We start from the raw sequence: 26,962 nt of genomic DNA on the forward strand, positions 1-26,962 counted from the left end.
CTTTTGTATGGCGACGCTAATGATAAGGCACCAGAAACCGAAGAAGACGGTGGTGGATTTAAGGTACGCGTGCACTTACTCCAACATTCCCTCAAGTAGGTTTCTGTTGCCTTGCAACTATGGCTCTCGTACACTTCAAGTTGTTTGTATCTTTGCCTACAAAAATAATCCCCCATCACAGATGACCGACTGGAACGACAAGCAGTCGAGCCCCGGCGTCAGTTCCACGATTGCCTTCACAGAAAGCAGGGAGAGCGCTGTCATCAGCGTGGACGAGGAGAGGGTGAGTTGAGCGTTTTGTTTGTTTGGTTTTTTTTTTACATTCAAGTGAAGGAACCATTTTCCACAGACGGCTGACTAAAACAGCTTGGCATTTCGTTTCCCACCAACAGTGGTTCGGCGCCTACTTTACGACAATCAGGCCGCTCTACCTACAGAAGCAGGAGGAGCCGGAAGACGACCAGGGCCAGTTCTTTCTGGGGACGACGGGACTTCCCGTGGCGAATCCAAGGTCGGACTTGCATCGTCTCTGGAGCCAGTGAGTGTACTTTTCATTTCTTTAACAGGGGTGAGGCAATTTCACTCATTAATCCTCCTGTTATGTTCATTTCTCAGGAACAGCAATGAGAGAGAGAGGGTGAAATATGTCTCACAGTTGCAAAGAAACCAATTGTATTTGACACATCATTTAGCCTCCACTTTGACTGCTGGGTTAAATTGCCCCGTACAGTATCTATGTAATATAAACGTGCAGGGGGGTGTTGCAAATATGTGAAATGAACCATTTTCATATTATGTGGATAACACATATTGTCAGGAAGACGGGGGAGGGTTGGGACGCAGGTGCGGACCCAGGGGTGTCTTAAAGTTATCACAGAGGGATAACCACTAAATCGCAGTCGCGATCGGTTGGAAGGGGAGAAAAGAAACAAAAACTGTATTGAGCCACTACCGGCTTCCTTAACGAAACAAAGCACTAAAACGAACAACTAAACCACCGCTGCCCAGCAGCTGATTCAAAACCAAAGTGTCCAGGAGACCCAGAAAACAACCAAAATAAAAAGCAAGGCTGCCCAGGAGACCTCTGATAAACAAAAAGGCTGGAGCCGCAACAAACTCACCAGTACCCCCAAATTATACACTGGGAAACCGCTCAGGGTTGGTGTGACAGGAACACTGACAATGGGATATGCCACAGGGAGAACCTCTCACTATCTCTGATGGTGAGATAATGAGTCAGCACAGAGCGCTGGAGACTCAGGGTATAAGAAGGCTCCCCACACCTGGGCTTAATCACAGCCAATCAGTGCCACACACACCTGATTGCAGTGAGCTGATTCACCACTCACAGAGCAAGATAGAGTGCCCTCACACATATAAGTTCCATACCGAAAAAAAACGTTCAACTACTTTGGGGGGGATTTTTTAAACTTTAAAACCCGCAACATAACATGAGGGTTAAGCGACCAGAACTAGCAGGTTGCTTATGTAACTGCTAATTACTAGTGCTAGTATTGTTAGTTGGTTTGTTCTTCACATCAGACGAGGCATTTTGCAACCACTGAACGTAAGCTCTGGCTTAAAAATTCCCTTTTCTCTGTCTCTGCTTTTCTGTCCCCACGCTCATCCACGACGCAGCTGTGAGAAAATCTGCAAGGGAGCGGGCCCGAATCCGCCGTCCAGTACGGCCGAGGCAACGGGGACGTCCTCCCAGGACCAAAGGTAAACATTGTCAGTTTCGGTGCCGATGTCGACGCGTCCAACATCACAACTGCCTGATTGCGATGTGTGCTTTTTCTCTTCCTGCAGTTTGGCATCTGCAAATGTGCCATTTGACGACGTAGGGGACGCCTTCGCTAGAGAATTTCCCATTACCGTCGGTGCCCTGCCCCCTTCCAAGGATGACATAGCCAGTGCTGGATTTGGAGGTGACCGGAGGCATTACCACATGTGGAGGCGCATTCAGCTGGAACAACGTGTGCTGCATGTCGCAGGTAGGCACCGGCTTTGTCTCTGTCAAACAGATACTGTATGCTGTCTGTGAAAGCTGCTTAGTGTCTCACTATGACTGCATCTCCTTTTCCCATCGCCTGTGTGTCTCACCGACTCTCTCACACGCACACTGATTGCCTGACTGACTGACTGACTGCCTCACTCATTCACTGCCTCACTGCCTTACTCTTACCCTTACTCCCTGTCTCTTTTCTTCCCAGCTTCATGTGGCAGGCAGCGTCCAACAGAGAACAGAGTGAAAGCCATCCTGGCAAAGGAAAAGTGGCAAACCAATGTCAAATCAAATCAAATCAAATTTTATTTGTATAGCCCAAATTCACAAATCACAGTTTGCCTCAGAGGGCTTTACAATCTGTACAGAGACGACACCCTCTGTCCTTCGACCCTCGATTCGAGTGAGGAAAAACTTGCCCCCATGTCCCCTCCTTCCTGGATGTGCTTCAGAAATGGGTGTCTCCTGTGAAGAGTGCCATTGAAGATGACAAAGGAGTCATCAAGTCTGTGGTGGAGCAGAAGTGGAAGGGGGTCCAGTTAAAGGACTTTGGAGAACCAAAAGGCAAAGGTGAGGAAGGAGAGAAAAGCACAGTGCAAACTTTCCTGTAATGACTTTGCCATGGCAGCAAAATAACAGCTGTTTATGTGTTTGGTTGTTTTTTCTTTCGCTCTTCTGTGCAGGAGTAATCGCCACGATGCCTTTCGCCAAAGGGGACGTTGTCTGCGATTACCACGGCAGCATCACTGAGGCAGAGGGGAAGAAGCGGATGGAGGAATTAGAGGAGGGAGCAAATGTGCTATCTGTTTTTCTTCAAGGGCAGGCTCAACACCAGGCTGTGCATAGACTCCCAGACCTTCCCCTGTGAATGTCATGCTGGCAAGGACACCTTTGGAAGGCGCCTGAACCATTCTGGAAAGGCCTTCAATCTGAAGCCCGTGGTGGTGCAGCTAAACCTTCCCGACGGACCCAAAGAAACCGTTTTGTTCTTGGCGACGAAGACCATAGTAGTGGACGAGGAGTTGCGTTGGGACTACAGCATCAGGTGGCGGTCCTTCAAAGGCGAAGGCATGGACTTGGACTGGCTGGACGATTAAAAAAAATGATATTGTGTAGTTGGCTTGTGTGGTGGTGTTGTTGTTGTTGTTGTTGTTGTTGTAGTTGTTTAGCATCATTGTTTTAAATAAATCTTTTTGCTACCAAGGACAACGCCTTGAAGTCTTTACATAACATTACATTGACACAGAAAGGGTTACACAAAAAAAAGCACAAAGGCACTGTCTTCTCTCTCACTCATTTATTTGACAAATAAAGGGTTTAAACATTTACAAAAACATTGCTACTGCAGGAAAAGGGCATGCATAAAATGTGCACTGCGTGTGAAACATTCCATAATGACATGGGATAATTGTAATCACCATACGAGGATGAATAAATGTATTGCCATATGAGCAGCTACAACAAAACAAACAAATAAATCAATCAATTAACGAGTAAATGAATAAACAAGTAAATGCTTTAGACAGAGAGAGAGAGGGGGGCAGGTGCCACAGGATTCATCATTCATTCTACCAGGGACGTGTCAAAAACGATTCCGCAAAGGGCCCTGTGGCTGCAGGTTTTTTCTCCAACCAACCAAGACCACACAGTCTGACAAATCCGCTGTCTGAAGACTGAGATCAGCTGATGAAACAAGTCAAGTCTGTTCTGCTGCTGCTTGGTTGGAAAGAAAACCTTCCGCCACTCTGCCTTTTGTAGAATAGTTTGGACATGCCGACAAAAAACAAAGGCAATGAGCAAGATGAATCACTAAAACACTTTACTTCTGCAAACAATAGTCTTTGGGTTCCACTGATTGCATTTCCATTTCACTGCTTTTTAATGGTTTGTGAGTGTAGGACTAATGGTTGTTGTTACTGCCTAAGGTGTATGCAATGGCTTGTTTTGTCCACTAGATGGAGACAGGTGACCACTTATCACAACAGTTTATCTGTGTTAAAGTCTGGGACCCACTCCTAAAGAAGAATGACATACTCCTTGAACACCTAGAGCTTTGACCTTTGACTCTCTCTGTCTATCTGCATGTCTGTCTGTCTGTCTGCCTGCACTGCACAGAGCTCCACACTTGACTGTGGAAAAACGCTACGGCCTGCAACACATGTGTGCAGACCGGAGTGTGCAAACTCTGGAGCCGTCTAAAGCCCCCTGGCAGCGACTCAGAGCTTTAGTTGAAGCGCAGGCTCGTTCGGCTCCCTGACACCTTTCCAAAACTGTTTTCGGTGAGGCTGTGTGACCGAAAGGTCAAGAGGTCACAATGTAAACAAGGGCAGGGCGTTGTCGAGTAACATTTCTGGGTCCTGCTCACCCATACGATGGGCTAGAGACCTGCAACCACTTCTGACTGAAAGCTGTCATCCCCCCAATGGTGGGGGTCATTTTTTGTGTCTCTGCCACCGCAGGAAGTGCCTCGAAATTGGCTCTGAACTTCAAGAGGTCACCTGGAGGTCTCCTACAGACCGTGGCTATGGCCTGTGGCACTTGTGGTGCCCGACTCGACATCTCCGGAAGGGAAGGTCGCACGGACTCGGGCTTGGCGCTGTTGGAAAGCTGCTCATCAGCTTTTTTTGGGGGGGGCTCCCATCCCTCTGGCACCTTCCTGAGCCATAATTTCTAGGTATCCCTTTCCAGTAACCTTGCATCCGGCCTTGCAACCTTGCAACCTGAGATAATGCAGAGTCTCTGTGTGAAAACCACTACTGTCGCTAATATTAGTCACATCTCTGTTACATACGTTCCACTACTATTATCGTACTGCATTGCTACATACCATCCTTGCCATTGATCATTACTACTGTTATCACTAGTAATCACATTTCCATGTGCATTTCATCATTATTGCTGTAATACATCTTTGTGTACTTTCACTCCTGTCAACCATCGCTTATAATTGAATACATTGTGATCTCGTTGATCTGCTCTGTACATGCGACATCTATTGCACGTCTGTCCGTCCTGGGAGAGGGATCCCTCCTCTGTGGCTCTCCCTGAGGTTTCTTCCGCATTTTTTCCCTGTTAAAAGGGCCTTTTTTGGGGCAAGTTTTTCCTCACTCGAATCGAGGGTCGAAGGACAGAGGGTGTCGTCTCTGTACAGATTGTAAAGCCCTCTGAGGCAAACTGTGATTTGTGAATTTGGGCTATACAAATAAAATTTGATTTGATTTGATTTGATTTGAAAAGGGCTCGTGACTCAGTTAAAACCCGTGTGTGGTTTAAAAAATGATTTTAAAAATGCATTTACGTATTTGGATTGTGGCCAGATTTATAAGATGATGAGATGTTGTAATGTGATGTTAAAGCTGTTGTTACCTCCCCGTAAGCTGCAGGCTTTTAAACTGTGTGGGAGTCCTTACAGAGTCGTTAAGGACACGTGTGAGCTCTGAGTTTCAGAGTCATTAGGTCCACTTGTGAGTCGTTGGTCAAACCGGCCTTCATGTGGGTTGCTAAGGCTAGGTGAGCCCAGGTGTGAATGGTTGTTAAGCTGTCTGGGGAGAGAACTCAGTACTGCATTGTAGGTGGTTGATCAGTAATGTCTTAGGCCACCTCTTCTGTTCAATGACGGTCGTTCCAGTTTGACATAGATGGATTGTTTTACTCCTCTTTCAAACCATCCATCTTCTCTAGACAAGATGTTTACATTGTTGTCATCAAAGAAATCATTTGTTTCCTTTAGATGTAAGTGGACAGCAGAGTCTGGACCTGAGGAGTTGGTCCTTCTGTGTGGTGCCATTCATTTATGGAGAGGTTGTTTTGTCTCCCCAATGTACAAATCTGTGCAGTCCTGGCTGTATTGAAGAGCATAAACTACATCACTCTGTTTATGCCTGCTGGGTTTGTCCTCAGGATGGACTGGTTTCTGCCTCAGTGTGTTGGCAGGATATGATGTTTATTGAAGATCCTCCTGAGTTTCTCAGATGTTCCTGCAACATGAGGAATGAGGATGTTATGTTTTCTTGTCTCCTCCTCTCTGTCTGCTCTGGATCTTTTAGAGTTTCTCACAAAGGTCCAGTTCTGGTAGCCACAGGTTTTAACTTGTCCCCTGATGTACTTCTGTTCCTTCTCCTTCCCCTCTGACTTAGTGGGCACGTTCTCAGCCCGATGGTTCTGATGACGCCCAACTTGACATAGTAACTTAGTAACATGAAACTGAGCATAAAGAAGGGAAAGGAAACAGGATGTAGTTGTTCAAGCTGAAAAATAGTTTATTCACCAAAAAAAAAAAACATTAGTCAACAAAGACAGATTCGTCTCCAAAAGAAAATATGCAGTCTGTAGCTCTGTCACTCTGGCTCCTGCACACCACAGCCGCCCGGCCCACTGGCACCAGCAGCACTTTATATCCTCCGGCCAAAGTTGTGAGTAGGATCAGTAAGGCCCTCCATACACGGGCAAGGACGAGGGAGAGAACGAGGGCGACACCTGAGTGGAAGCACAGCACCAAGTCACAACACACACACACCCACAACACTAAAGCTGTAACACTGTAAATCCACATATAGCCCGATTTTATGTGTTACAATCTTGGTTTTAATCTGATTTGATTGAAGATGAACTTCTCGAGAAAGAAGGATTATGGTTACAAAATCAGCAGGCCGAGTACAGACGCTGAAGACTGAGAACTTGTAAACATGGATACTTACTAACGTGTCCCCTTTGCTAGTCTGATGGAAACATGCTGGACATGTTTGTTTGACAGTTCAGTGATTGACAGAATCATATATAAAGACATATAGTTAAACTTTTTATTAAAAAAAGACTTGAATCATCACCTGTTTATTTCTAATAACATGAAGTCTAGATAGATCCCCTCACAGTGACCAGATCAGATATGCATATTGATCAGTATCACGCTGATCAGTTTGATTTAAAGTCAGACTGGTTTCACTGGTTTCCTGATAACTGCTTTAATAAGCAGTTATCAGGAAACCAGTGACCAGTGTTTATAAAGGGCAGAGCCTCATCCCATCATAAATGATCGACACTAATCATTGCCAATTGTATCGATTGGAGGCACTGTTAATTATTGATGGGTGCCCTGCTATAAAGCTTATTTTTGTGACTTTATAGGGTTGAAACTCACCACAGTATTTAATAACTTCAAATTTTATAAGATAGGCACAGTTTGAATGTCAGTGATTGTAATTTACATCACTGCTGCTGAAATACGAGAAAGAAACCCAACAGAGACAAATGAAGAAAAGATGTTTGGATTTTTTATCCTTTCAATCGATGAAATGTGCATAAGACTTTAACAACATTAACAATACATCTTCAACCTCCTGAAAAAAACAAGCCAGATTTTATGTTATCCTTGTAAGTAAACTGTGGGTTTGTTCTACTGTTATCACAGCATCTTTTACACAGAAACAAAGTCCACTGAACTGACTGATATCAGTGGTCACAGGTCAAAGGTCACTGCACAATGAAGAACTGATTCTGCTGAATCTGCAGAAAGACAGACACGTGGAGGAAGAAAAGGGGATTCTATAAACGTGACGGAGAAACAGGAAGAAGCATTTTAAAACCAACTTCAGCAGACTGAAGAGGAAAAAAATACCGTTATCAAACCAAATGAAGATTCAAACGGACTAAATATTCACCAACATGCCATCAAATTTAGAGAAAAATGACTGAGTGTGAACCGACTCCAGAGACACTAAAACTTCAGCAGAAGATCTTCATTGACTTTAACACAGTGAGGCTGAAGCTGGTTTTTGTCAAGCTTTAACCAGCAGGACTGCCGAGGGAAATATCTGCAGACCGTTGACAGAACGTCTGCTTTCATCAGAAATATTTGAGGTAAAACCTGTTGACGTTCTTTCGATTGTGCCTGGAAGTTAAAGTTGAATATTAAATATGTGTATTTGTAGTTTTTTTTAGTGATTGTGAATTTTTATTATTCTTTCAAAACAAATTCAGACAAACGTGTGATATTTGAACTTAAGAGTCTCTGAAGGATTAACTTCCTCCATGTCAGTCGAGACGCCGGACACTCAAACATCTGATGTTTGAGTGTCAGCAGCTGACTTCTTTTATTTTGAAAAGTGTCTGAATTCTGGTGTCTTTTATTTTCAAGTGTTTTCCTACTATAGTAGTAGTTTTTGCAATCTGGCGGTACTATGTAGCATACCACTACCCTTTTGTAGCAGTAGCCAGTGATGACAGCAAACATGATCTGGGCTGATCAGAACACGTGTGGTTGGACGGAGGAGGAAATGAACACTTAATGAGACTCGGACGGAAAACAAACTCCTTTTGTCAATCTTTGGTGGATACCGAACCCAATAAATACATTTCTGAATCGTTTTTTCCTTTTTCATTTGTCAGATTGAGTTTTATAGTGACTGAACAGATGATACACAGACCTTGAACGTATTGCAGCTTTCAAATCACTTCACACACAATGTTACTCATTAGGTTTCACTGCAGAGTGGCCAACAGTTCAGTGGAAACATGAAGAACAAACAAACATTTATTGCAGTGCAGCTTAATTAGCTGCTGTGTGCTAATTCGTGTCGCACGATGCCAACAACAATAAATGGTTTAAACCGCGACTCACCAATCAGCGTTCAGTGTTTCCTTTAGCAGGTTTTCGCAGGTTCAGCATCATCAAGCAGACATCTACAAGATAACATGTCTCATGACACTTCGTGTTTAACACAGTTTGAGATGAATGTAGCGGTTAAAATGAGAGTTTAGTATACCGACCTGCAGCAGCTGTGTCCTGTCAACACCACTCTTCACCTGACTGACTGACAGCAGCTACCTGTATGCAACTCAGTGGCTACTCTGGATTATTTTGGCACCGTAACATTTGATTAAAGGATTTCCAAGTCTACTTTTACAAACCTAACTTTCACATTTAACCTTTCACAATAAATGCACACACTCACATATTTACAATTTGACATGATTTGTGACCTGGTTTACAACTATAGCAGTAATTTACCACACTGAAGAGAACTTCCTGTGACATCTGAACTCCCTCTCAACATACAGTATCTCACAAAAGTGAGTACACCTCTCACATTTTTGTAAATATTTTATTATATGGTTTCATGGGACAACACTGAAGAAATGACACTTTGCTACAATGTAAAGTAGTCAGTGCACTCAACTTCTTTGGTCGACCATGGCCAGGCCTGTTCTGAGTGGAACCTGTCCTGTTAAACCGATGTCTGGTCTTGGCCACTGTGCTGCAGCAACAATTCTTTTTTTCAGATCCTCAGAGGTCTTTGCCATGAGGTGCCGTGATGTTGAACTTCCAGTGACCAGTATGAGAGAGTGTGAGAGCGATGACACCAAATTTTACACACCTGCTCCCCATTCACACCTGAGACCTTGTAACACTAACGAGTCACATGACACCGGGGAGGGAAAATGGCTAATTGGGCCGAATTTGGACATTTTCACTTAGGGGTGTACTCATTTTTGTTGCCAGCGGTTCAGACATTAATGGCTGTGTGTTGAGTTATTTTGAGGGGACAGTAAATTTACACTGTTATACAAGCTGTACACTGACTACTTTACATTGTAGCAAGTTGTCATTTCTTCAGTGTTTCATGGGTGTCACATGAAAAGATATAATAGAATATTTACAAAAATGTGAGGGGTGTACTCACATTTGTGAGATACTGTATAACTCATCTGTTTTAAATGTGTTTGGAAATATATAAGAATTAATCTACAATTAATGTTGACTTGTTTGTGTGTTTAAAATATTAATGAAGTAGTTTTGAGCTTCAAGTTTAGCGAGTAGTTTTCAGTGAAACCTAAATGGTTTGTTGTTAATTGAGCTAATTAATTATTTGATCTGTTGGTCCATTCATTAACTGATCGGGTTTGTTTTCATGTCTTTCAGCACCTCAGAAAGCATCAACTCTCTTTATCTGTCTCGTGGTCACACACTGAGCTACTTCTCACAGGACGTCTGCAGTCCATCACTCAATCAGGTCTTCAGTCCATCAGGTCTTCAATCTGTCGGCTCTTTGGTCTTCAAAGAAAAATGATTGTCAGCTCACCAAAGGACAAGTGAGTGGAAAACAATTTAAATAAAGCTAAACTTACATTTTTAGCTTTCAGTTGATTTTATTGACAAATAAGAAACAATTGAGGATATTAGACATGTTGACACATTCTGTGAACTATAGTTTACTGTGAACGGTTGTTTTGGAGAGGTGTGCATCAGACTGACATGACAGCTGTCATGAATGCGAAGGAGTTCAAGCATGTTTATGGCAGCTGTGATTACGAGTCACTCAGTCACTTAATTCAGCGTTACCATTGTTTGACTTGTCTTTGTTATGACAACTGGAGGCTGATTTGACAACAGGGAATAACTGTATGTAGGGGGTTTACTAGCCACATTTGTCAACTAATAGGAGGGCAAGCGCTACGGCTAACCAAGCTAACTAGCTAGCACTTTGCTTACTTTAGCTAGACATAAAAATATGTAAATTACATAAGTACTTATTCCCTGTTGTGAAACTGACCTTATAACAGCATGATTGAATGACATCTTACTGAAAAGTCCAACTTGTACCAGTGAAGTTCAAGTCCTAACCCTACCCAGTGAGCAAATAGTGGTCTAGATCACGTCTTTTAGACATCATTTATGGACAGCCAAGACGTCTAAAAGACGTCCTCTGGGGAGCAGGAATTAAAGTTTTTTATATGTCTTTTCTGGACGTTGTATAGACGTTTATATGTCGTTTATCGACTAATTCTGGCTGTCAATGGATGTCCAGATCATGGCCTGGCCACGTCAATAGTCAGGCCATGATCTAGACATCCACTGACATCCAGAATTAGTTGAGAATAGACGTTCATACTGGCTATGATCTGGACATCCACTGACAGCCAGAATTAGTCGATAAACAACATATAAACGTCTATACAACGCCCAGAAAAGATGTATAAAAAACGTTCATTCTGGCTCCCCAGAGTACGTCTTTTAGACGCCTTGGATGTCCGTAAAAACATCTAAAAGACGTGATCTAGACCACTGTTTGCTCACTGGGTAGTTCTAGTTCTAACCCTAGTTCTAGTTCTAACCCTAACCCACATTTATACAATTCTCTTGACAGCCAAAATCAAAACCAACCTCATAATAGTTTAATGTAATGTAAACACATACAATAGTTTGACAATAAGGCCAGCTTTGAGACAGTTTAAGATTAAAAGACCAAAGTTGATTGATTGATTGATTGATTGATTGATTGATTAAACACCTCTTTTGCAAAACTCTTCCTTCAAGGAATTTTGGCGTCTGGCTGATCTTCTTCATGCTCGGTTTGGGGACGCTGCTGCCCTGGAACTTCTTCATGACTGCTACTGTGGTATGACATCACTTCCTGTCTATTCACACATTGATCTAAAACAGATTTTGTTTGGTGAGATAATTTAAACATTGTTCATGTTTATTACAAACACAGTTTTTATTTTATATTACGATGTAATGTAATGTTACAGAGGTGGTGCCCTAACATAACTCTCATAAAAGTAACCTGAGAGTGACACTGTGAACTTTAACCTTGAACAAGATTTGGAGATGCTGTGCAGAATTAGCAACTAAGCTAAGCCTCAGTCGACGGATAATTAACAGGCAATCGACGGATTCATAGTACACCGATATCAACGCAGAGCCTGCACATCGATGTACTCGCATCTGTAATATAAAAAAACTATTTCTGATTCATATCAGTGAATCTCTATACTGCCCCTAAATGTTTCACATCGCTGCACAAAGAAAATCAACCACCAGTTGTCTGTTGTTGTCACGTGACGTCACAGTGATTCCGTCTTGAACTGTTGAATCTAATGGTCAACTCGTTGATCTCACTGTCCCGACTCAAATACACTGTTTCATCCAATTTCAGGCATGTTTGTAGTTAAAGTCAGGTTTTAAGATCTAAATTAAAAACTGTACTGATGAGGTGCTTTTTAAAGATTTCCATCTCAGAAATAACCAATGGTAGCAGTCCAATTGTTTGACTGTTACACCCCAAAAGAGGCATTTGTTTGTTTATGGGTTTATTGTACTAGTAGGGCATTCGGCTAGTTATATTTTTGTTTATTTTTATGTAGGCTGGGCTGGCCTGTATTGAATTTACAGTCAGTACCGCCACACAATGACAGGAAGTCAGAGATTACAGACTCACTGCCTTTGTCCCCAGTACTTCACCAGCCGTCTGAAGGACTCCCCATTGGCTGATTCTTCAGCCAATCAGACGGAGGCAGCAGGTGAGCATCGCAGTGTTCTGGAGGCCAAATTCAACAATGTGATGACGCTGTGTGCCATGTTGCCACTGCTCCTCTGCACCTGCCTCAACTCCTTCTTGCACTCACTGTGAGTACTGCAACACAACAACACCAACGAAGAAGAATCCTACAACACACTGACACAAAGAAAAGTACTGGAGGCTAGGTGGTCCTCAGAAGGTTTTTCAGGGTTCAGAGAGGTGGAGGAGGGAAACACTTTTATGTGTTCATGACTTTATGCTCTGGAGGGTCCAGGCTGGGGGAGGGGGGTTAGCTCAGGATCTCAAACATTGTTGAAAGGTGAAGTATTGGTCACAATATGCTTTTCAGAGATGATTCACAAGCTTGAAGGGTTTATGGCCATCAGTGAAAGGGTTCTAGTGTTAATGGACAGGATGTGGTCTTCTCTACGAGGTCTGGCACGTATTAATTAAAGAGTGAAATATATTCCATCCATAAATTAATCTTTTATCACATGTGCTTTGTTAACAGCAGTACTTTGTGTTACTTCTGTTTGATGTCTCAGATTATCAAACAGTTGAATCCTTGTTCAGTCTGTGTGTAACCCAGAGCTCTCAGCTGATCCTTCAGCTGATCCTTCAGCTGATCCTTTAGCTGATCCTTCAGCTGATCCTTCAGCTTCTTCTTCCTGTGTCAGGATTTCTCAGCGTCTGCGTGTGATGGGCAGTCTGCTCGTCATCATGTTTGTCTTCATGGTCACAGCGGTCCTCGTCAAAGTTCCTCTGGAGCCGATGCCCTTCTTCTCCATTACCATGGTGAAGATCATCATCATCAACTGTGAGTCTGTTTGTTGAACTGTTTGTTTGTTTGTTTGTCTGTTTGTTGATCAGTTTGTCTGTTTGTTGATCTGTTTCTTTGTCTGTTTGTTAATCTGTTTGTTTGTTTGTCTGTTTGTTGATCAGTTTCTTTATCAGTTTGTTGATCAGTCACTTTGTCTGTTTGTTGATCATGTTGTTTGTCTGTTTGTCAATCAGTTTGTTTGTTGATCAGTTTGTTTGTTGACAGCGTTCGGGCCGTGCTGCAGGGCAGTCTGTTTGTTGATCAGTTTGTTTGTTTGTTTATTGACAGTGTTCGGGGCCGTGCTGCAGGGCAGTCTGTTTGTTGATCAGTTTGTTTGTTTGTTGACAGTGTTCAGGGCCGTGCTACAGTGCAGTCTGTTTGTTGATCAGTTTTTTGTTTGTTGACAGCATTCGGGGCCGTGCTACAGGGCAGTCCGTTTGTTGATCAGTCTGTTTGTTGATCAGTCTGTTTGTTTGTTGACAGCGTTCGGGGCCGTGCTACAGGGCAGTCTGTTTGTTGATCAGTTTGTTTGTGTGTTTGTTGACAGCGTTCGGGGCCGTGCTACAGGGCAGTCTGTTTGGGATGGCTGGCTTGCTGCCAGCTTCATACACGACTCCCATTATGAGCGGTCAGGGACTCGCTGGAACTTTTGCTGCCTTTGCCATGATCTGCGCCATTGCAAGTGAGATCATTAGCTTACCAATAATTATCAATAACTCATCAGATTCCGAATGATTATGAGAAATAAAAATCTATTGATGAAAAAAATATTTTCTGCTGTTTAAGTCAAAGATTCAACCTTCCCTCCGTCCTCCCCTCCTGTCATTCTTCTCTTCCTCGTTTCCTCACCTGTAGGTGGCTCAGAGCTTCAGGATGCAGCATTCGGTTATTTCATTACAGCCTGTGTTGTTATTTTTCTGTCCATCCTCTCCTATATCCTGCTTCCTAAACTGGTAACTAACACACACACACACACACACACACACACACACACACACCAAAGAACTACCCACTCACAAGAGGGTTAAGTAAATGTGACATCACTAAAGGTTGATACATCACCTGTATGCACCTGTGTCACATGACACACACCAACTTCATTTCCTGTGAAAGCTAAGCTGTGATTGGCCGGCACAGCTGTGGTATTAAAGTTATTATAATAACAACAATAATAATAACTGAGATCAGTATGAAAGTTGAGCTCTGCTGCCTCCTGCAGGAGCCTTTTTTCATCTTTCAGCAGGTTTGATTTATTTCACACGTTTTCATTTGGACATTTTTCTTCACTTTGTTTTCATGTTTCCTCACACAGTGAAGTTTAACTGATTATTTTGATGGTTTGAGGTTAATAATGTCTGACAGTGTTTCAAATTTCATGTTTGTTTTCAGGAGTTTTTCCAGTTTTATCAGGAGACAAACAGGAAACAGAGATCAGACGAGGAAAACTCTGTAAATCTGATGAACAGAGGTAAACAAACAAAAATAGCAAAAAATAAAATGTATTGATTTAAAGTTTCATTAAGTATAAATTAAGTCCTGCTCCTTCTTCAACTTTTCAGAGAGAAAAGATGAAACTGCGGATCAGAGCAGACGACAGAACGTCTCCATGATGACAATCTTTAAGAAGGTCAGTGACACAAAAATCAACTGTTTTTCACCGATTTATCATATAACGCTTTGATTGGCTGAAGCTGCTGTCACTCATTAATCAGGAGTGAGTCTGCACACCTGCAGAAGGTGATCTGAATCCACTGCAGTCAGTCCAGAGACACTCACATACAATACGAAGATAACAAGGACTGCACAATGTTAATTACAGCAGATGAACTGGTGACTCTGGTGATGAATACGGTCGTAATCTCACTTCTTCTGAAGCCAACAAAGATCCGACTCGTTTTTCTCGTCTACACACACATAAACGTCTGGATCACAGATGACAAAGATCACACTGGGTTGATTAAACACTTACCCGGCGACACAGCAGACTGTTCAGTTTCATCTCTGCAGCCAACACAAACCCTCGTGGCCTCCCTAGATGCAGAGCAAACACCTGATCAGGTGAAGCCGAACCTTGTTCTGGTCCACTCACCTGGAGTCACACTGCAGTTGTGCACTGTCTCTTAATTAAAGGGGAGGGTAATTAATTACAGCCATAAACCGCTACATTTCTACTCTATTTCTAATCTGAACTCTAACCCTGTTTCCATCGTCACTGAGTTAGGGTTAGGGTTAGGGGGTTACAACAGTCAATCAAGTCGAATCAACATGTGCAACTTTTTCTTAGCTGAGGGGTGAGGCTGTACCCCTGTGATTGACTTCTTTTAAACCAACTCTCCCTGAAGGCGAACTGGTTTGAACAACACTCGATGGGTCAGAGCCTCTGACTGTGTGAGCAGAGGGGCTGGTTCAGATACCGTCAGGCTGTCAGAGCTGCTTCATCTAAACTTCACTGCTTGAAACAAAATTGATCTCAGATGCTGGATGAATGTGTAATGTCTATTATAAGCAGAAAAGCAACCATCAAAGAAACAGTTCACCCAAAAGTAAAACTCATCATCTCCTCCTGATGACATAAAGTCAGGCTCAGTCATCGTCTCCTCCTGATGATATAAAGTCAGGTGAAGTCTCGTAGTCCACAGAACATTTCTGGAGCTTCACAGTAAAACAGAGTTGCAGCATTCTGCTGAAAACCTGAAGCAGCTGGAGATGATTTAAACATCAGATGTCTCCACACAGCTCGTCTCCTGCGATCACAAAGATCACAACCTGATCTGAGGAGACCAGATTTATTTACACACTCGACATGCGGTCGAGCTTGAGCACCCACTTCAGACAGGGTGCATGCTAACACTGTTAGCTTAGCAGCTACAGTGAAGATTTAAGCTTATAAAGGGTATAAATAATGAGAATTTAATTTAGGATCTCATGATATACAGTTCCTTTAACCACTGTTATTATCGTCAATAATTAAATTGATTATGTGCGTCTGTAACTTTTTACCCCTTCCTACCTGCTGACCTTTGACCTCCAGATCTGGCTGTTGGCTGTGTCAGTCTGCTTCACCTTCACCATCACCATTGGATTGTTTCCCGCCATCACTGCTGACACCAAATCCACCCTAGCTGACGGAGGCTCGTGGGGTGAGTCTGTGGTGGTACTTGCTGTAAATTGCCTACAGGCCAGCCCAACCTACATAAAAATAAACAAAAAACATATCTAGGGGAATGCACACTGTCCACTACTAGGACAATAAACCCATAAATGGACAAATATCTCTTTTGGGTGTAATAAAAAAATGCCTCTTCTACAGGCCCCAGGGAAATAAAATAGTAAACCGAAGGTGTAAAGGGGCCTGAGTTTTAAAGGGTTCCCACAAAAACAAAGTTTCCTAACTAAAGATGTTGGCAGCCCAGAAACAAAATATGGCCCAAATAGACCAGAGTTCTGGCTGACAATCTAAAGGGAATGAGGTTCTAGGAAATTCAGGGAGTGATGCATTACTACATACTATCCTTACCGTTAACCACTACTACTGTTATCCCTAGTAGTCACATTTCCATGTGCATTTCATTATTATTGCTGTAATACCTCTTTATGTACTTTCATTCCTGTCAACCATCCATTATAATTGTATACATTGTGATCTCGTTGATCTGCTCTGTACATGCGACATCTATTGCACGTCTGTCCGTCCTGGGAGAGGGATCCCTCCTCTGTGGCTCTTCCTGAGGTTTCTTCCGCATTTTTTTTTCCCTGTTAAAAGGGCTTTTTTTGGGGGCAAGTTTTTCCTCACTCGAATCGAGGGTCGAAGGACAGAGGGTGTCATCTCTGTACAGATTGTAAAGCCCTCTGAGGCAAACTGTGATTTGTGAATTTGGCCTATACAAATAAAATTCAGTCTGAGGGTGGGAGCCACCGGTGTGCCATTTCCCATCTCTTTTAAGCCTTTTAATCAGGGTGTCGTCACACCCTGATTGGCTGGGAGGGAAGTACCCCAAGCTGCTTCCACTCCTCAAATCAGGAGTCAGTCTCCCCACCTGTGCACAGGTGCTCTGAATCCCCTGTGATTAGTCCTGAGGGAAAATCAGCCCAAACAAAGAAAAATAGCAAGTCAAACAATTGGACTGCTACACTAAACATGTGACTTCTTCTGTGGCGATCTTGTGTTCAACTGTATTAATGAACCTCCATATATATGAATGAACCTCATATTTATCTTTTTTTTAAATCAGAATGAAAATAAATTCTTTAACTTGCTCTTATTTCTCTAACAGAGGGGTACTTCATCCCTGTCAGCTGTTTCCTGCTCTTTAACCTTTGTGACTGGGGAGGGCGGAGCTTAACAGCCATCTGTATGTGGGTGAGTTTAATATCAAACGATAAACACTAAACAGCTCCTGGATCAGTTTGAATGATCGACAGAGACACCAAACGTCCTCAGTCTCCACCTGCTTCATACAGTCCGTCTCCACCTGGATGAAGGACAGTTGATTATTGATCATTAATCTCTGTTTCCAGCCGGACAAGGACAGTCTGTTACTTCCTGTGTCCATCGTGTGCCGTCTCGTCTTCGTCCCTCTCTTCATGTTGTGTAACGTTCAGCCTCGTCTCAACCTGCCCGTGTTCTTCCATCATGACGGCTGGTTCATCTTCTTCATGATCGTCTTTGCCTTCAGTAACGGGTACCTGGCCAGCCTCTGCATGTGCTTCGGACCGAAGTAAGAAACTGACACACACCAAAATAAAACACACCAATATTTTTGTGATTTATTTTGTGATATATTGTTACATTTTGTAATAAATTCCATTAAACATGAAATATTTTGCAATAAGCTGGATAGTGATGATTAAATGTCTCTTGTTGACTGACAGGAACGTCCTTCCTCATGAAGCTGAAACAGCCGGAGCCATCATGGCTTTCTTTCTGTCTCTGGGTTTGGCTTTAGGAGCTTCTCTGTCCTTCGTCTTCAGAGCACTGGTCTAATTGGAAACTGCGTCTTTAGGACTGGTTTCACTGGAACCGACATGGCCAGTACTGGTCTAATTGAAAAACCACCAGTTTGCTAACTGTATTACTGGAAGACAAACTGTTTATTACTGGTCTGACTTTGTGTTTCAGGGTTAAAGTTACAGCCGAGTGTCAAACCGTCAGATGTTGCAGCATTTTGCCAAACAAACCCTGAAACTTGTTGTACGGCTCAACAAGCAAAGTTCACATTTTGTCCTGATGGTGGCGCTACAGGAAACCTAAATATCTGTCTGTCAAAGCCTGCCGTGATGAGGCCTCTGACAGGACAAAGACTGCTGGGAGGAGAACGTCTGATATTTATTAACACAAATGCACAATATTTATAGAAACATTTGATTTAATTATTAAAATTAGGCTCTTCCAAGGAAACTGCAATAATTAAATTATACCACGGTGTACTTTTACTCGTTTCTTTTTAATTATAATTTTTATTGTTTCCTTTACAGACATCAGTAAGACAGTCCTGTACAGTTTACTGAATGGGACCAAGAATGACAAAAATAATAAAAAGAGATAAATAAATAAATAAATAAAATGATTATAGTCATTTGTAATGAGAGATTGTGTGATGCCATGATTCCTCCTAGAAAAACATATTTGTGATGTTTTGTGTCAACATGTTGTCTGACATTGTTTTATTATTATCGTGCACTCTTTTCTTTTTCTTTCCAGATTTTTTCCTTCACTCACTAAACTAACAGTTTGTCGAACTCTTTCCTTCTACTGTTATTCTGCATTAAAGAATCATTTTCAGCATCAGATTTAATATTTGTAAGAAATATGTTTTGTGGGGTTTTACTTCAGTTTTTCATCGTCTCGCTGGAGAACACAGATACACAATGACAGTAAACATCAGTACTGTACTGTACCTTCTTACAGATTGCTGTAGTGTTTGGATCAAAGTTAAGTTTCAATTCATTGAATCGACTTGATTGACTCACTGAGCTTTAACAACAGGACCAACAAACAGCCTCAGGAAATGATCATGACACCTGTGTTCCAATAATCAGCAGCAGGAACATGAGAGGTCTCTCCATCTTGGACCAGAACCAGATGCCTACAATCATTGGTATAGAGGCTGCACAATACAGAGGAAAGACATCGCTGTGGTGCTCCAGGGGAAAAGGGCACCATTATACCTTAAGTCTACATGTCAGGAGATTAACAGTCCTCCTCACAATGCTATGGTCAGGATCAAGACTAGAGTGTGGCTGAAATAACAGGAAGACGACGAGACAATCAATAAAAGTATTCCTTCTTCAAACACTGAAGTCCCTCTGTTGGTTCCAGGTGAACTGCAGGCGGTCCAACAAACCCTGATCCTGTCAGCTGCTGGATCAGTGAAACACTTCATGTTCTGTGATGGATTATTATATTATACTATATAACCCTGACATCAGGTTTTACACTATATAACCCTAACATCAAGTTTTATTATAGATTATTATATTATACCAGTAACCCTAACATCAGGTTTTATTATAGATTATTATATAGATTATTATATTATACCAATTGATTTTTTCAGATAAACTCAAAATATTAATCTGGCATCAGGAAGTTCAGACCTACGCCTTTCTAGACAATTCCTCTTCTTCGTGTTTGTGTGTGTGAAGAAAGAAGGAGAAAGAACAAACATGTTTTAATTTTATTAACAGGAAGTCGTCTATATTGTTACTGATGACTACCTTCAAAATAAACTCATTAGAATCACTTTTTCAATATATTTTCAGTTAAACTGTGATGCCTTTAGTTTGAAAGACATGGCAGGAAGTTGCTGTCATTCTGTCAGTAGTGTCAGATATCAGAGATAAAAATAAACGCTGCTAAGTTCAGAGTTAAATTTAAGGTGGACCGACATGTTTCTGTCTGCACTTTTATTTTGTCTCTTTAACGTCGTCATGTCCCAAAACAAACTGACTTCAGTGGATTTTGAGATTTTTGGGAATGTGCAGGGTAAGTCACGTGTCACGTGTCCCATGTATGTATGTTTCATGTATTAAGGTATAAAGTTATTTTCTGTCTGTTAAAGATTCTATTCCGTCTAAAATATTCATTATTATATCAATGATAAGAGACTGACAGCTGTGGATCCAGGATCTTAGGATTTAAAAATGTTTCATATTAACTTGAGATGTGGTATAAATATCTCCATTTTATACTATATATACATATATAATTTAAACTGTATATTATTGTGTTCTTTATCAGACTAATTAGGTGTTTGTCTGTTTTCAGGAGTTTGCTTCAGAATGGTGAGTTTCATGTTAAATTTCAATATTCATACTCATGATATAATTATTAAATGATATAAAATGATCTCATGTTACAATAAATACAGTCAGTCAGTGATCGATGAATAATCGATGAATGGACAATGTTTTTGATCATTAATTAGTGAAGTGAGACTTAAAGAGGTTGAATGACAGACATCATGTTTATGATGTGATGATATGATGTGGTGATGTAATGTAATGATGTGATGATGTGATGTGGTGATGTAATGGTGTGATATGATGTGATAATGTGATGACGTGATGATGATGTGATGATGTGATGTGATGATGTGATGACGTGATGACGATGTGATGACATGATGATGATGTGATGATGATGTGACGTGATGACGATGTGGTGACATGATGATGACGTGATGACGTGATGATGTGATGATGATGTGATGATGGTGATGTGATGATGTGATGTTGTGATGATGATGTAATGATGTGATGATGTGATGATGTGGTGATGATGTGATGATGATGTGATGATGATGTGATGACGTGATGATGTAATGATGTGATGATGATGTGATGATGTGATGATGAATAGTGATGTAATGATGTGATGATGATGTGATGATGTGATGATGGTGATGTGATGATGTGATGTTGTGATGATGATGTAATGATGTGATGATGTGGTGATGATGTGATGATGATGTGATGATGATGATGTGATAATGGGATGATGATGTGATGATGTGATGTAATGATGTGATGACATGATGATGTGATGTTGTGATGTTGTGATGTGATGTAATGATGTGATGACGTGATGATGATGATGTGATGACATGATGATGACGTGATGACGTGATGATGTGATGATGATGTGATGATGGTGATGTGATGATGTGATGTTGTGATGATGATGTAATGATGTGATGATGATGTGATGATGTGGTGATGATGTGATGATGATGTGATGATGATGTGATGACGTGATGATGTAATGATGTGATGATGATGTGATGATGTGATGATGACGTGATGATGTAATGATGTGATGATGATGTGATGATGTGATGATGGTGATGTGATGATGTGATGATGTGATGTTGTGATGATGATGTAATGATGTGATGATGTGGTGATGATGTGATGATGATGTGATGATGATGATGTGATAATGTGATGATGATGTGATGTAATGATGTGATGACATGATGATGATGTGATGTTGTGATGTGATGTAATGATGTGATGACGTGATGATGATGATGTGATGACGTGATGTCGTGATGATGATGTGATGACGTGATGACGTGATGATGTCATGACATGATGATGATGTGATGATGTGATGACGTGATGATGTAATGATGATGTGATGATGTGATGATGATGTGATGATGTGGTGATGATGATGTGATGATGATGATGTGATAATGTGATGATGTGATGATGTGATGTAATGATGTGATGACATGATGATGGTGTGATGATGTGATGTAATGTAATGATGTGATGACGTGATGATGATGATGTGATGACGTGATGTCGTGATGATGTGATGACGTGATGATGTCATGACATGATGATGATGTGATGATGTGATGATGATGTGATGATGTGATGACATGATGATGTCATGACATGATGATGTCATGACATGATGATGATGTGATGATGTGATGACGTGATGATGTGATGACGTGATGACGTGATGATGATGTGATGACGTGATGATGTGATAATGTGATGGTGAAGATGTGATGTTGTGATGATGATGTAATGATGATGTGATGATGATGATGTGATGATGATGTGATGATGATGATGAGATAATGTGATGATGATGTGATGTGATGTAATGATGTGATGACATGATGATGATGTGATGATGTGATGTGATGTGATGACGTGATGATGTGATGACATGATGACGTGATGATGTCATGACATGGTGATGATGTGATGACGTGATGATGTCATGACATGATGATGATGATGTGATGATGTGATGACGTGATGATGTGATGACATGATGACATGATGATGATGTGATGACGTGTTGACGTGATGATGTGATGACATGATGACATGACATGATGACGTGATGATGATGTGATGATGATGTGATGATGATGTGATGACGTGATGATGTGATGACATGACATGATGATGACATGATGATGATGTGATGACGTGTTGACGTGATGATGTGATGACATGATGACATGACGTGATGACGTGATGATGATGTGATGATGATGTGATGATGATCATGTGATGATGATGTGATGATGATGTGATGATGTGATGATGATGTAATGATGTGATGATGATGTGATGTGATGTAATGATGTGATGTGATGATGATGTGATGACATGATGATGATGATGTGATTGTTGGGACCCACAGATGAAGTCATTTATTGTGGATTTCAAAATGGACTCTGAACTGAACTCAGTGTCCCAGAATTCCCCATTCTTCACACCTAGGTGCAAAATTCAGCTTTGAGCTACTATTGGTCAGGGTGACAGACCCCCCTCTGATCAGAGAGTCAAAACTCCAGCGCCTTCCTTTTTTCTCTCTCTTCTCCACAAGCTCTCTTCTCCACAAGCCTCTCTTATCCTCAAGGGCTCCTCTCCATCCCCCCCCCCCCACGGGGCTGCCTGCCCTCAAGATCTCTTCTGGGCCTAACAGCTGCGGAGAGCTGCAAGCTTCATTTGCAGCAGGCCCAAAGAACTTCTCCTCACTGCAGCGACATGAGGTCCTGCCAGTATTCCTGATCAGTTAGCACCAGCAGCTGCGACCCAAAGCTTGCCAGCTAACTTCACAATCTGAGGAACACCAAGCAAGTTAGCACTGAGCTGCTATCCCTGCAAAGGAAAGGAGCGAACCTTGTCCTCCTCTGCCGACTCATCAGTCCTTGCACAGCAAGAACAGCATTCAACATTGGAATCCCAACGTTCTCCTGCAACCACCAGCACCTTTTCTTCAAAGACTGGTAACGTTGAACTGGGCTTAGATAGCATAGCACGGCTAAGCACAGGACTTTAAACTCTGGTTGATGTAATGCATATGTGATCAATTTATGTGTGTCCACTGTTTGAGTGTTATTGTGATCTCAGGTCAGGTTATTGGTAGTTTGCTTTCCTAGACGGCTAATTCTAGTTAGTGAATGATGCTTCACACAGACTCAGGGTCTTTGCATGCAACTAACCATCTTCTATAACCTGGCATCACGTCACACCCACACACACACATTCCTTAAGCCTGGAGCATATCACACCCACATGCGAGATCAGTGACCACCATTGTTTCTTTGTTCTGCCAGACACACACTCACACACACACATACACATACACACACACCTGTATATAGTACATGTTAGTTAGTGTGTTTTCATCTTTGTGTTGAATAAAATACTTTTTAACCCACATGTTGTCTATTTAATATTGTATAAGAGTGAATGTTGCCAACCTCTACTCTGTCAAGAGCTCCAAAATCCTTCGACCATTACTAGCTGTTATGGTAATATTGGTTGTAGTTATTAAGTTAATTATTGATCAGAGTTACAAACAGTTTAGTACCTTTTCTGAGACTGATTTGGTGAATTGGCTATATTTTCCCTTCTTCAAGGGTGGTGCCCCAAGGTGATCTAATGTAAATTGGATCTTATTAGTAATCAGAATTAATAATTATCCCTGATAATCATTAATTATTATTGATAGCCAAATTTAACCCAAAACTCTTGCATGAAGCACTACATTATGGTGCCTCGTGTGATGTGAGCACAACATGATGATGTGATGTGACGTAATGACGTGATGACATGATGATGATGTGATGATGTGATGTGATGTAATGATGTGATGATGTGATGATGTCATGACATGATGATGTGATGATGTGATGACGTGATGATGTCATGACATGATGATGATGTGATGATGTGATGACGTGATGATGTGATGATGTGATGACGTGATGTCGTGATGATGATGTGATGTGATGACGTGATGATGATGTGATGATGTGATGACGTGATGATGATGTGATGATGTGATGACGTGATGATGATGTGATGATGATGTGATGACGTGATGTCGTGATCATGATGTGATGATGATGTGATGACGTGATGAAGTGATGATGATGTGATGATGTGATGACGTGATGATGATGATGTGATGACGTGATGTCGTGATGATGATGTGATGACGTGATGATGATGTGATGATGTGATGACGATCTGATGATGTGATGACGTGATGATGATGTGATGATGATGTGATGACGATCTGATGATGTGATGACGTGATGATGTGATGATGTGATGATGATGTGATGATGTGATGACGTGATAACGTGATGATGATGTGATGATGATGTGATGACGTGATGACGTGATGATGATGTGATGATGATGTGATGATGATGTGTTGTTGTCAGTACACAGAGGATCACGGCCGTAGTCTGGGACTCAGTGGCTGGGTGAAGAACACCAGACAGGGGACTGTGATGGGTCAAATCCAGGGCCCTTCAGACAAAGTCAGCGACATGTGAGTCCAAGTTTAAACTTTCAAAGGACGGAGGTCTTTGGGTTTGGATTTGAAGTTCAGGTCTCAAGATGAAGGAGAATGGGGGCATAAAAAGTGAACTGAAGAACTGCTCATTTGTTGAGTGGAGTGAACTCCGAGGCTCAATACAGATGAATTGATCTGTGAATCGATATCATGTCAGTGCTGTTGCTGACCGGTTGCAGGTTTGGGGTTTGATTTATCCAAAAATGGCCATGACAGTGTTCATATCACCCTCAAGTGTCAAAATATGAGAATGTTATTTGGGTATTGAAGACAGAATCTTCTTCCTCTTCCTGTTTTTTATTCATTTATTCAACAAAATACTTTCCGAAACCTGTCGAAAGAATCTAAAAGAGGAAGTTGTTGTAATTACACTGTACATTGTCAAATCTGCCCCAAACTTCACATAAGAGTCCTGAAGACATTGACATGGCAATATTCTGTCATAGGGCCACCTAGTGGGTCATTTGATTTATGTGACATTTTCATGGTGCAGTCTAGTTTTGATAAACTTCAACCTAACATGTAATTACTGAGTGTTCTCTGAGGCAACACAGTGGACACAGGAAGACACATTGACCTCTTTCGCGCAGTGTCCAAAACACATGACATTTCAGAGGCATGTCGAGCGCTCAAAGTCCGGTTGCTGAGCCGCAGCTGGTGCACACCCCAACATGCACTGGGTTAGTCCATACATTGTTTTTTTTGTGTGTGTGTGTTGGTTTTAGGGAATTCTCCTGCGTCGTTTACGTTTAAACTGTTCAGATAATCCACATTTCTTCTTCTTCTCATGTTTTTCAGGAAACTCTGGCTAAAGAGCATTGGCAGTCCGAGCTCTCGAATCGACCGAGCCGTCTTCTCCAACGAGAGAGACATTTCTAAACTGGAGATCCACGGCTTCTCTACCCGCTACTGATCATCAGTGACGTCTCACCTGCAAAAACAGGAACAATTTGCTGCTACTCAAAGTGGAACTGAAAAATTTAATTATTCAATTAGTGAGTCAACAGAACATGTAAAAATGTTCAGTTATTCAAAAAATGTTGAATAATGTTTGATAAAAACTTCAGTGATTAGCTGATTGAGGAAATTACTGAGCCTTTTTTTTTTTTTTTTAAATCAAACTTTATATTGTTTTTCCTGACCAGCACCGATTGTAATAAGTTGCATCTTGTGTTTGGAGTTTATTGGAGATAATTTTGGCTTAAATAGCCTCAAATAGTTAAAGTCTTTCACAGAAGTCAAACTTTCCCTCACAGCAGTTTAATAAATCAATCTATCCTGATCAATACCTGCCTGATCACTTGTCCATCACATTCAGTCAGTTAATATAAACTTCGCCATCTCATGAACTATTATCATGAGGTCAATGTTCCAATCCCAACGTCTACACTAACCCTGGTGAGTCTTTCAGACAGCCTGCAGCCTCAACAGCCTGTCGGTCTGCATCTATCTCGTCTGTTCTTGTGATTCTTCATCTTTTGTAACTGTCCCAATACAAAAATGTTCTAAGAACTGCAGGCGTGCCCACAGACCCGTCTTGCTACAGTATTGTGCCAAAGTTTGTTTTAGTGGATGAATAATAAATTAATTAAAAAGTTGGTCCAGACCTCTAATTGGAAAGTTCCATGAGATTTTGTTGTGAATTGGTGCTGTACAAATGAAGATTGATTGATTGATTGATTGATTGATTGATTGATGGTAAATTGAAATGATGGCATTGAGAGGATAAAGGGGATTTTCAGGTGGAATAAAACAACACAAGGCAGCTCTCTGATGAAACAACACTGCTGCAGCAACAGTTACAGAGGAGAGCCAGGCCCACAGCTGTCATTCTGTCATTACATATATTTAATATTTACTCCACTTATCATATAAGTATATAATATCCTGGTAAAGCTGTGAAGGAAACAAATGTACGTATATAATGCAAATAAAAGTCCTGCATTCAAAACCTGACTGAATTAAGAGTATGTAAGTATTAGCAGCAAATT

General features: G+C 41.5%; 2 protein-coding genes across 2 annotated transcripts; both read left to right on the top strand.

The window, feature by feature from the left end:
• The first annotated feature begins 7,574 nt into the window (after window positions 1-7,574).
• LOC311264328 (equilibrative nucleoside transporter 1-like) lies at window positions 7,575-18,911 on the top strand. Its single transcript, XM_084365117.1, has 13 exons — window positions 7,575-7,861; window positions 9,924-10,093; window positions 11,319-11,400; window positions 12,238-12,410; window positions 12,981-13,120; window positions 13,671-13,805; window positions 13,979-14,076; window positions 14,513-14,591; window positions 14,683-14,750; window positions 16,155-16,263; window positions 17,398-17,483; window positions 17,642-17,841; window positions 17,996-18,911. The coding sequence occupies exons 2-13, from the start codon at window positions 10,068-10,070 to the stop codon at window positions 18,105-18,107; spliced, it is 1,308 nt and encodes a 435-aa protein (XP_084221243.1). The 5' UTR covers window positions 7,575-7,861; window positions 9,924-10,067; the 3' UTR covers window positions 18,108-18,911.
• Window positions 18,912-19,988: 1,077 nt separating this feature from the next.
• LOC311251192 (acylphosphatase-2-like) lies at window positions 19,989-26,569 on the top strand. The gene is made up of 4 exons (XM_084343547.1): window positions 19,989-20,108; window positions 20,391-20,407; window positions 24,838-24,947; window positions 25,770-26,569. The coding sequence occupies exons 1-4, from the start codon at window positions 20,012-20,014 to the stop codon at window positions 25,882-25,884; spliced, it is 339 nt and encodes a 112-aa protein (XP_084199673.1). The 5' UTR covers window positions 19,989-20,011; the 3' UTR covers window positions 25,885-26,569.
• The last annotated feature ends 393 nt before the right edge of the window (window positions 26,570-26,962 follow it).

Source organism: Pagrus pagrus (genome assembly GCF_965226575.1).
Source record: "Pagrus pagrus genome assembly, chromosome: 2".
NCBI lineage: Eukaryota > Metazoa > Chordata > Actinopteri > Spariformes > Sparidae > Pagrus > Pagrus pagrus.

What these genes read in the sequence shown, in the direction of transcription:
- LOC311251192 (XM_084343547.1), top strand. Translation starts at nt 20,012, where the DNA reads ATGTTTCTGTCTGCACTTTTATTTTGTCTCTTTAACGTCGTCATGTCC. An exon ending in TCAGACAAAGTCAGCGACAT is followed by an intron (nt 24,948 to 25,769) that starts GTGAGTCCAAGT and finishes CATGTTTTTCAG; the next exon opens with GAAACTCTGGCTAAAGAGCA.
- LOC311264328 (XM_084365117.1), top strand. Translation starts at nt 10,068, where the DNA reads ATGATTGTCAGCTCACCAAAGGACAA. An exon ending in TCTTCATGACTGCTACTGTG is followed by an intron (nt 11,401 to 12,237) that starts GTATGACATCAC and finishes CTTTGTCCCCAG; the next exon opens with TACTTCACCAGCCGTCTGAA. An exon ending in AGCTGACGGAGGCTCGTGGG is followed by an intron (nt 16,264 to 17,397) that starts GTGAGTCTGTGG and finishes TTTCTCTAACAG; the next exon opens with AGGGGTACTTCATCCCTGTC.